Source organism: Anthonomus grandis, chromosome 2 (genome assembly GCF_022605725.1).
Source record: "Anthonomus grandis grandis chromosome 2, icAntGran1.3, whole genome shotgun sequence".
NCBI classification, from domain to species: Eukaryota; Metazoa; Arthropoda; class Insecta; order Coleoptera; family Curculionidae; genus Anthonomus; species Anthonomus grandis.
The window spans coordinates 613,598-625,940 of record NC_065547.1 but is presented as its reverse complement, the minus strand read 5'-3'; the positions used below and the strand labels follow the sequence as shown (position 1 = coordinate 625,940).

At 32.9% G+C, this 12,343-nt stretch overlaps 1 protein-coding gene across 1 annotated transcript; it reads left to right on the top strand.

Annotated features, from left to right (window-relative positions):
- The first annotated feature begins 1,201 nt into the window (after window positions 1-1,201).
- Window positions 1,202-5,437, top strand: LOC126749387 (uncharacterized). Its single transcript, XM_050459070.1, has 2 exons — window positions 1,202-4,238; window positions 4,289-5,437. Exon 2 carries the CDS (start codon window positions 4,295-4,297, stop codon window positions 5,366-5,368), a length of 1,074 nt encoding a protein of 357 aa, XP_050315027.1. The 5' UTR covers window positions 1,202-4,238; window positions 4,289-4,294; the 3' UTR covers window positions 5,369-5,437.
- Window positions 5,438-12,343: the final 6,906 nt, after the last annotated feature.

Genomic DNA, 12,343 nt, shown 5'->3' with positions numbered 1-12,343 from the left:
CTTTACAGAAAGCATTTTTTTTTGAATAGCCCTCGTATCGTTATATATTTAATTATCATTGTAAACTACGGTGGGAGGAGTCTAACTGTCACGTGATCGTGGCGGTCATTTTGAATTTTTGATGTAATAAGTTCTTGATAATAAACTCCTCCCATAATCTGATATTGGTTTCCAAAATGGCCGCCGTGAATTATACCATAATTATATTTAAACTTATACTTTCCCTAAGCACATAGTTGTTCGACAACTTTAAGGTTTCACACTATAAGATTGTCAGGTTAAATTGTGGGAGGGTCCTAACTATTACGTGATCGTGGCGGCGATCTTAGTTGTGGGTTACCTAGACAACAGGATTAAATTGTACAAGTGGGAGGAGCTTCGATTTGACGGAAGCATGCGTAACTTTATACCGGGGTCATTTAAAAAATATTTCACTTAAATATTAATTTCTTATGAGCTCAATTGGTTGGAAGAAATAATTTATAATTTTCAATTTACCGAATAAATAAAAGGAAATTGTAACAATCCTTGCTTATAAACAAAATCGTTTTGGCGACCATCTTGGATGGCCGTCAGAAGTGTTGTCGGTTGCCTAGACAACGAGATTAAATTCTACAAGTGGGAGGACCTTTGATTTGACGTCACTTTATATCGGGGTCACTTAAAAAATACTTCACCCATATTTTTTATTTTATCGGTTTAATTGCCTGGAAGATTTTTTTTTTCAATAAATGGAATAAATAAAAAGATATTGTAAATCCTTGCAATTAAACAAAATCCTTTTGGCCGCCATCTTGGATCGCCAAACCTGACGTCACTTGCCTGGAAGACACGTGTCACTTAATACCGGGGTCATTTAAAAAATACGTGACTAATATCTAATTCTTACGTATGCAAGTGCCGAGAAGAAATGGAAGTAATTTTTCCAATTAACCGAATAAATAAAGGAAAGTTGTAACGATCAAACGATCCTTGTAAATCCTCCCTTTATAAATTTTGCAGAAATACGAAAAATTTTCTTTCGCATTCAAGTAAATTTCGTGATAAAATAACAAAATATTTGGTATTTTTGAAGTGAGTTCAGGTATTTGTAATACCAATATATTATGATATTACAAATTGCTATCATCATTTTTAATAAAAATAGTTATAATTCGAAATATGCTGGACATACAATATAATAAATTTCCTCGAGTGGACATACTACAAATAGGCTTAATAAAAAAAACAATTTATTTATTATTACAATTTCAAGATTTTATTGAAAAAAACACATTCGGTGACAAATTAAGGGTAGAACAAAGCTTATCGTATTATCGGCATTTTAATCCTCTTCATCGTCGACATTAGGATTTGTTTTATATGGAACAAGATCTTTGGCTTTCTTTGAACTCGGTAAACTTTCAAAATAACTTTTGTATGCCATGGAATTAATTTGCTTACCAAGCAAATAAAGTAAGTCTTTTTTTTTGGCTTCTGAAATTGGCAATCTTTGTTTATATTTTTGTTTAAGTCCAGAGTTTCCCATGATACAGTTTTCTTTTTTCTTCCTTGCAAAACATCGAATTCTAAGAATTCATTATCAGTCAATGAATATTTATATTGAATGATGAATAGTTTAGATTTATCAAATCTTAGCCATTTAATGTGAAGCCATTTTATTTATTCCTTAGAAGTATTTACTTTGGTATTTTGCATTACAAGTGACGCCAGTTTCTGTAAGTCATAAAAATCTGGAAAAGCAACTTTATAGACCTGATATGGACATGGTTTTTTTCTTGCCATTTCTATTAACAACCCCCATTCTTCGGTTGTGAAAATTTTGCGATGTTTACGTGCTCGTTCAATAGTGGCGTGTATTGAATGCCTCTGCCTCTAGATAGGAATGGCCGGATTCCATGAACTTTAAATCTACAATTTGTAAGTGTTCAATTTTATTGACGCAGCAAACAACATCGCTGCAGTAACAAATTGATTCCGGTTTTGCCCTCCGCAACTATCAGAAAAACTAGAAACCTATGACACAGTCTGAGGTAAGTTGTACAAATACTTTAATAGGCACGTACCAATTTCTGAAGCTCCTTTAGAGCCATGCGTTTCATCCCAAAGGAAACAGTGACAACTGTGATCAAAAGAATCAAATATGGTGAAATTAAAAACAGAGAGCTTACGCTTGTAATAGATTTGAGAATCAGCGGAAAAAGGGACTAACAAAATAGCTTCTAAATCAAAAGAAATTGCTCGGTAGATTGAGTCTTCGAATGATTTATTTTAATGTGCATCTTTCATCTCCATTGCTTCTTTCTTCTTTTTGTGAAGTTGCCAGCTTTCTTCCAAATTGGTTTTGTCTGTAGCGCTATAATACACATTGCATGTGGAACATTGGTCCTTTTTAGGGACATGGAACGACAGTTGTGGATCATAACTATTAAATATTTTTCGGTAAACATTAATAGAAACAGGAGGGATTGATTCACTTGTACAATAAATTTCATCATACAAACGATACAATATAACAGATAAATTCAAATCAGCTGCCAAATACAATTTTTTCGTATCGCGCCGAGTGTAGTGACTTTCTATACGAGGAGAGCTGTCTATATGTTTTTTAACATGATTTGTTGCTTTTTCGGTATGTAATAATGGCAGGAATTTTTCCTTTTCGTCTATCAATACCAATATAAGCTCCATCTGGACCACTTTTTTCAAAGCAAGGTCAATAATTTGGAAACTTATGCTAAAAGTTGCACAAAAAAATTTTAAACAAACTCGCACATTAGAGCCTTGTTCATCAGGTAGTGAATATACGCGTGATTTAGTTTTTGTGATAATGCTTTCTGGCTTTCGTTTCCTGTGTCGTTGAATGCTATTTTCTGTGACCAACGAGCATAAGCGTGCTTTTTGACGATCGGCATCAGCAAGTCCCCAATACTCTTGATGCAAAATTTGCTGTCTCTCCAAAGATATCTTATCAGAATATTTAAATCTGCACCTTGAGCAATTGATGTAGCTTGGCTTTTTTTCTGGCATAACGATATTTTTTCTGGTTTGATAGCTCTTACCAGACATTCTTTTTATTTTTCGTTCGTTTCTTTTCCATGTATCTGGTTCTGCTTTCCTTTTCCGTGTTTTTTAACTTCAGGTACCAAAACTTCTCTGGATGTTGTTGGTTGTGGAGGTATTTCTATAGGATTTGTTTCACCATCTTCATCATTGTCACTTGTTGACTCGTTTTCTTCCTCTTCTAGGACATATTCCTCAGAAGTAAATGAACTTTCACGCGGTATTTTATTAGTGAGTAAGTCTTTATCATTCTCGGTTTCAATTGTATTCATTGTATACTCCAACAAATTGAATTCGTTGACCGAATATTCGATGTTTTCTATCAAGTTTTCTGGAACTCTGCAAATTCTTCGCAATGGACCACAGAAACACCACAGGGGGGATTCGTCTCAGTTAACTCTTTGGCTGAATCTGTAACAAGTGCGTACAATAAAATTTGATCAAATGTTATTAAGACTCCTAATAAATGAGGTTTTGTTCAATGAGGTAATTATTAAAATGAAGCAATAGTTATTTACCTAACAAGTGCGGAAAGTGATACTTTACCGTACTAATACAAAAAGTGGCCGCACTTGCCCCAACTCACCTTACACCTTTTATGAGGAGCATTAAATTCCCTTTAAGATTCTATATCGTACTTTTCTTCATATTATTTATATAAAAATATTATATTATATTATATTCGTTAGTTATAAAATTCCAAAATAAAAAAGGTAAATCTAAAAAATATAATAATATATGAGTGTTTAAGGAATGATTATTCGGAAACGACTCGTATGGCGAAAATTTTCAAAGAAAGGTATTTTATAGGATATTTAATTTTCTATCAATTTGTGTGGATATAATTATTTTTACCTCGATAGTTTTGACACAAAAATTAAATCCCTTTTAATATTAATTAAGATTTCAAACTTTTTCGATTTTTTTTGTCACATTGAACAATATTTTGTTTGTCCTAGTTTAAATTCAGTCTAATACTCCATAAAATTCAATTATCGTTATCAAATTATTTAGCCGAACGTACTGGAAAATACCCATATTGAAGCCAAAAAGTCGATAATCTACGAGTTGCGCTCTCCCTCACTCGATTTCCGGACACGTTCTTTATTTCCAGTTATCCCACCTGTTGTCACTTCACAATAATAATCAAATTACACCGACCGTGTATACCCCAGGTAAGTAAAATAAACCTAAAAATATTTCCTACATTTTGACTTAATTTTAGATCCTAATGGCTGATGCCCTAAAACTCTCTTCCTCCAACAAAAAGAAACCCTCAGAATTCACCTTTCAAGAACTGGATCAGCAGCTGCTGGACCTAAATGATCTCATGGAAAAATCCAACCTATCAACAGCCGATAGAACTGATTTATTTAAACCGATTTTGGAGAGAATCCCAAAAAACAAAACTGCTGCCCCTTTATTTACTTATATGTTCATTTGTTTCAGTTTACTCTTATTCGGTTATATAAAGTGGGAAAGTTTGTATTGGCATATCACCGCCCTAACGAGAATCGCTTTGGTGAAAATCTTACCTTACTGGGACTGGAGATATTTGAAAAATGACGTCTGTTTAATTTCCAAATTCGACCCATTATTGCCACAAGGAGTGGAGGAGTTCGATTGTAACCTTTGTGAAAACTTAAAAGATTTCCAGGACTTGTCTTTGATAAAGGGTGAAGTTGATATTTCTGATTTAATAAGGCAATGTGTGCAGCTAGAAATCCCCGTTGTGATTAATAACCAAATTGATCATTGGTTAAAGGAATCCCCTCAAGAACTATTTGATCAGCTCCTGGAGAAGCCTCAATTCGCCCACTCGATCCCATGCAATCTCCATACAAACATCCACAACTCCAAACTGGGTGAGCCAACCATCTTGGATCTCTATGAGAAAACGGAGCTCTTCCATCAATTCTTCATCCATTTTCAAAACTGCGATTCGGCAGCCATGAAAGTCTTCAGAAACTTCACCGCCAAACCCTCGGTGGTGCCAGAAGAACTTTCTCCAGTTTCCTACAACTGGCTGATCTGGAACAATCGATACGACGGCGCCAGATATAAAAAACTCAATTTGATCGAAAGACACATCGTTATCGGTCAGATTATGGGCAAATCACGTTTAAGACTTACGCCGAGGAACAATTGTCAGGATCAATGTCCGGCGTTAGAGGGAGATTTGAAAAATGGGGATTTAATGGTCGTCACGAGTCTTTGGGACGTGGAGTATTTACCTAGTAATAAGGACGAAAAAGGAGGACACAATATGGCGGCCGTATTGGAACTTAAAACTGGTCTTTTGTAAATAAATAAGTAATTTTTGGTGTGTAAACTTTGTGAAGGTTTTGATATTAATTTAATATAAATAATATGAGAAAAACACGTTGGATTTTTGTTTCTTATTAAGTGAAACAAATAATTTTTCGAGGCTATAGATAATGTCAGCAATGTTCTGAGTTGCCTTGACCACGGATTTTAAGAGTGGGAGGAACTTAGATATGCCACGTCACAGATTTTTACGAGGGATCTTTGAAAAGTACTTTACAAGTTTGTTTCAAAGCATATTAATAATTTGGGTAGTCAGAACAATTTTACTTGTATTATTTTTTTAGTTCTTTATTGACCATATTCTAGCAAATAGGTGAAATATTAAAAACGTCTTGGGGGAAGATATATTATTTCTTACTAAATAATTTAATATATGAACGATTTTTGTATCTCAAAAACCATCTAAGTTAGAGGTTATTTTGTCCGCAAAGCAATCAAACAATCAATCAAAATGTTTTATTGTCAGAAAATTTACATTTTATCGACAAGGCCAAAGGAAGAAAAATACAAATATAAACAAATAAACATAAAAGAAAATACTCAGACAAAATACACACAAAGTAAATAGGTACATAACAAAACAAAAATACTGTATAAATTATCAAATTGTACAATTTGGTCGAAATACATAAATAAAAAAATTTTTATATACAAATATATACACAATTACATGTATAAAATTGTCAAAAACCTTGGTCTCAAAAAAAAAACATACAATAAAAAACAGGCAAACATTTTGCAAATAATAGGAAACTAATAACGCCAGTGTGTGTGCTTAAAAGGAAATATTAAAAAAGTCTTTTACTGTATATAGGGCTTTTTGCAGTAGTAAAGATTTTAGGGCATTGCGAAAACAACTAAAAGTAGTAATCGATTTTATTACGGAAGGCAGATGGTTGTGCATTTTTATTGCTGCATAAAGTATAGACTTCTTTACTTATTCCGACCGTGGAATTGGCAGATGAAGATTATGATCAACGTTCCTTAGTGAATAGCTGTGGGATGGTCCTTCTGGAATCTGCGACACATGTTTGCGGATAAGGCAGATAGATTCAAATATAAATAACGAGGGAAGAGTAAGGATCTTATATTTTATAAAATTTATAAAATAAGTAGCGAAGCGCTCTCTTTTGAAGTTTAAATATACACTCAAATTGGCTCTTGCAGCATGTACCCCAGAATGGAAGGGCGTAACGAAGATGTGACTCAAAAAGAGCATAATAAACTGTTTTGGCCGTGAAAAAGCCTAATTCTCTTGAGATTGATCTTATGGCAAAACATGCCGAGCTTAGTTTTTTAGATAACGTATCTATGTGCAAATCCCATTTCAAAGAGCCGTCCACAACAAGACTCAAGAACGTGATAGACTCAACAACTTCCAAACTGGTATTGTTAAGAATAAATGGAGGAATGGTCGTTTTATATGATAAGACTTTAATTTTTAAGAGATTTAGGCATAAAAGATTGGAATCGCACCACGATTTAATGAAGACCAAGTCGTTGGAAATTGTTGTATGTAGTGCCATTCGGATTGCTCCAAGTGAAGTTGGTATCATCAGCAAAAAGACAGATTTTTCCGCTTATGTTCAGGCTGGCCAGGTCATTTATAAATAGCAGAAAGAGCATAGGACCCAAAACGGAACCTTGAGGTACCCCACATTCAATTGGTTTACAAGAAGATCTTGACGTATCGACCTTTACAAGTTGACTTCTGTTGCACAAATATGACTTAAACCATTGAAGGGATATACCTCTGAATCCATAGTGCTGCAATTTGTTAATTAAAATAATGTGGTTTACGCAATCGAAAGCCTTTGAAAAGTCACAGAAAATTGTTGCTGTTAAGTAATTTTTGTTGATATTTGAATAAACGCTGTTAAATAGGGAGAACATAGCATCGTTGGTGCATTTTTTGCTCAGAAATCCAAACTGATAAGGGGTTAAGATATTATATTTAAACAAAAATGACGAAAACCTTTTTTTAGCCAGGTTTGAGGCTTGATCTTTATCTCCTCCTTTATTGATTGGAATGATTATTGCAGTTTTAAGGCAGTTTGGAAAGACCCCATTTTGAAATGACATGTTGATTAGGTCTACTAAATGATTAGAGTACAATCAGGCATTTTAAGAGTAAGCCCATCTGTACCAGCTGATCAACAAAGGTCCAACAGTCATCAAATCTGAGATTTTCGAAACACATTTTTGTTCGCTCGGCATAACTTGGGAAGTACTCGAAATATTTTCATAATTCCTTTAATCTATTAAAGAAGAATTCCTGAGTATGGATTTCCGGGTAAAAACGTAATTCTAGCTTGACAATTTATGTAGTCTAGTCAGAACAGTTTACTTGGACCATTTTTTTCTAGTAAGTTTTCACTTTTTTTGATTATTTTAAGCAGATAATTGAATTTTTTTTAAAAGGGTCTTGGAAGAAGATAGAGCATTTCTTGCTCAATAATTTCATATATGAATAATTTTTGTACCTCAAAAACCGTCTGAGTTAGAGGCCATTTTGTCCGGCAAGGTCCAAGAACCATCAAACTTGTAACTTTCGGAATGCATGTTGCAACAGTTTTATTCGGTTGGTATAACTTGGGAAATAGTCAAAATATTTTCACTCTATTACAGTGGGATTCTTCACTATGGGTTTGAAGGTGGAACGTACAATTCTGGATTAATAATTTAGGTAGCCAGAGCAGTTTTGCTTGGACCATTTTTTTTTTGGAAATAGTTAATATAATTTTAAGTTAAAATATTTTTAAGAGAGTATTGGGGGAAGAAAGACCATTTTGTGCTCAATCTATATATATAAAAGAGTTTGTCCTGGACTGACTGACTCATCATTGCAGAGCCCAAACTACAATAGCTAGAAACGTGAAATTTTGCCAACGGGTTCCTTTTATAATGTAGGCCCCGGATACGAACGAACTTTTTTAAATTCCACCGATAAGGGTGTTTCCGCGGACGAAGTCGCGGCTACCAGGTTTGGTTTTCATAAAATTTTCAAATTATTACCTGCAGGAGAAACACGTGTTATTTCTTAAGCAGATAAATTGTTTGTTTTTAAGTAAAAATTTGTATATAAACGATATATAGGATGTTTCATTTAAAATAATAAAATTAGTATTCACCTCCAACAAACAAAACATCTCGTATCAAGTGAAGTTAATTCTCAATTTGTCCAGGCAATTGTTTGATTAGTAGTTTCAGGTATTTTAAAAGCAGGTTGGTTTTCTTCTCATACAAAGTCCTGACGATGAGTTAATATAGTTCGAAACTTTGATTTACATAAATTTTATTTCCATTCCTTGAGAGACGTAAAATATTACATCATAGAGCTGAAATAAAATGAAAAAAAAATGCCAGTACCTAGATAAAGACATTGTTTAAAAAAGTAATATTAAATGTTTGTGCTTGTGACAGACGAATTATCATAAAAAGATGTCAGTCAAATGTCTGAATTAAAAACAAGAATTAAGTCAAAAGCTTGTAAGATATAAAAAGTTTTTTTGGCTTTCTGGAAGAGAGCTGACAAATGCCAAATATCTGGAATAAACTCATTTTTTTTAATTGACCAGGCATTTGAAAAAATGACGTTAAATAACTGTAATATAATAAAAAATTAATTCCAGAGCCTAAAAGACATACAAAATAAGCTCGAATTAATAAGCTTTATTTGAAAAATTATCGATTTTTCCTGTCTTGTATGTATGCATCAAAATTACTTTACTGATCACTTGCTAGTAATTTCATATATGAACAATTTTTATACTTCAAAAACCGTCTGAGTTAGAAGCCATTTTGTCCGGCAAGGTCCAAGAGCCATCAAATTTGTAACATTCGGAATGCGTATTTCAACATAACATTACTGTTCGGTTGCAAACATTTTGGGCCATAAGTTGGGAACCACTCAACATATTTTCATAATTTTTTTACTCTATTAAAGAGGAAGTCCTGAGGGTAAAAACGTAATTTTAGGTTAATAATTGGGGTAGTCACAGCAGTTTTGTTTGGACCATGTTGAAAACCTTTCGAGGTGGGTGGACTACTGCCTGGAAGAAAAAACAATTTTTTTTAATTAAGGGATTAATAAAACAATTTTTAAGAAGTGCAAAATAACAGTTGACACACAAATCATAATAGGAATCTTTAGTCAAAAAATGCAATTTAATTTCACTTAATTTTTCATTAAATGGCACAAGTATCAGAACTCATTTTAATGAAAATCAGCTCCATCTTATCAATATTCAACTTAAATTTAGACAAACAAAAGAAGAATCTTCTCAACTAAAAAGTAGCTCAATATATATTTTGGTATAAATTCAACCGTTTTTGAGATATTTGCTATAAAAGCATAAGGGGTCAAAAAATACTGTTTGAGAAAAAATTCCCTCTTTCCACTTTGATAGTCAATATTTCGCGAACAGTTGCTTTAACAAAAAAAAATTATTCTCATCATTTTTAGCAAGAATATTCTTAGCTATAGGTTACCTGCATACATATTTTGCCATAAATTTAACCGATATTTGCCATGGAAGCATAAGGGGTCAAAAAATATGGTTAGTGAAAAAATTCTCTTTTCCCACTTTGATAGTCCATATCTCGTGAGCAGTTGCTTCAACATCGATCGATTAACTGCAATTGGTCAGCCTGTAAGCCATGCAACCTGTTTAGTAGAGTCCTTTACATTTTTAGATCTTAAGCAATTAATTTCTGTTCCTAATGGACGTAATGTTTACTTAGATTTAGTTTTCAGTCATTTTAAAGAAACCAATTTTATGCGAGCTATTGATTATCTGTTGCCTGAGAGTATGCACCATATTCCTTGTGTTGGTGAGATAGCTGTTATGCATCCCCCTCAATTGAAAGTAGAGCATACTTACCTTGATTTCAAAAATGCCAATTATATTGGATTTAACAGCTTTCTTTCCAATATACAGTGGGGTAGTCTTTTTCAGGATAAAAGTATTCAACTCTGTAGTGACACTTTTTATGAAATCATTAATCTGGGTCTATCTATGTTTGTTCCAACTAAAGTGTACAGAAGCTCTAATTTTCCTTTTTACTTTACCTCTGAATTGAGGACAAAAATAATATTGAAAAAGCAAGCACACCAACAATATAGAATAAGCGGCTACCAGAGGGATTTTCAATTATTTGCTGCATTGCGGTCTGAATGTAAGATTTTGGCCAGACGAGATTATAACAACTATTTAATCAACACTGAAAGCAATATTACTGATAACCCTAAAAAGTTCTGGTCATTTGTTAACCAGCAAAGAAAATCTCATAATCTACCTACCTGTATGTTTTATAATAACAAAAGTGCAGATAATAGTAAAGATATAGCTGATTTATTTGCTAATTTTTTTTCTAATGTTTATTGCAACAGTAATGTAAGAACTCCCAATTTTAGTTTAGAGAATAGGCTTAATTTTTCTATTTGTGATATTGGCTTGTCTGAGGTATTTGATAAACTCTCTAAATTACCTAATAAACTTTCCTGTGGACCTGATAAGATACCTGAGTACATGTTAAGCAGACTTAAATATAGTATATCACTTCCTTTGTTTTTGTTGTTTATTTATTTATTTATTTATTTAAGTACAAGGCTCTCCTACAGATAGACTAAGCAATCCAATAACAGGAAAGCACAAAGTATCTTATGAATTTAAATACAAGTAAGCGCTTTGCCAAACATTACATTTTCACCAAACCTAACAAATACACCAAGCAATATAAACCAAACAAACTTATTTAATAGTAACTCTTATAAACAATAAAGAAGCATATATACATATGAATAATGACAATAGGGAAAAAAAGGACAATATTTATCGTTATTTACGAAATTAGGTAGAATTTTTTAAGTATCGCTTAAATGAAGCCATACTGGAGAAAAATATATCATCATTCAAATTAGTTTCTTGAAAATTATTAAAACTACGGGCGTATCTGAACAATGGAGAGTTAGACAAATAGTTTGAAGAATATCTTGAGATGCTAAAGGTCGATCTATTACGCAAAATGTAAGGATTAACGTTGATATGTAAATTTTCCAGACAGAAAGGGCAGTCTATTAAATTATTAATAATTTTATAAATCAATATTAAATCAAAATTGTTTCTACGACTCTCTAAGGGCTTCATACCATAAAATTTTAAGTTATCATAGTAAGTAAAAAAATGTCTCTGTCTATTAAAGCGAAAATTTACTATATTTACAAACTTTCGTTGAACTCTTTCAATTTGGTCAATATATTTGTGATACATCGGATTCCAAGCCACTGTCGCATATTCTATAGTAGGTTTAACGAACGCATTATATAATAATATTAATGATGATTGATTACTAAAACCCTTTGTAATTCGAGTTATAAAACCTAGATTTTTTAGAGCTTTCTAACCAATTTTTTCTATATGAACGTCGAAGAGCAGTCTGGAATCCAACGTCACACCTAAATCCTTAATAAACTCCACATACTTCAGGATAGTGCCCCCGAGATAGACATCACATTTGTTTTGTGTCTGAGATAGTTTTCTGCTAAAAAGTATAGAATGACATTTTTCTGGATTAATAAATAATTTATTTAAGGTACAGTACCTTTCAAAATTTGCAAGATCAGATTGCAGGGCACGAAAATCTGATACCTTCTTGATTGTTGTAAAGATTTTTAGGTCATCTGCATATGCAAGATATCTACAGGTAGAGAAACATTGACCAATGTCATTTAAAAAAATTGAGAACAAAATCGGTCCCAAATGAGAACCTTGCGGTACTCCTGAAGTTACGGTTGTACAAGAAGACTTTACTCCATTTACGACAACGTACTGAGAGCGATTTGTTAGATAACTTTTAATGAGTTTGAGCAGGGCCCCGTGCACACCGAAATTCTCCAACTTCACGAAAAGTGTAGGATGATGTACCTTATCAAAAGCCTTGGAAAAGTCAG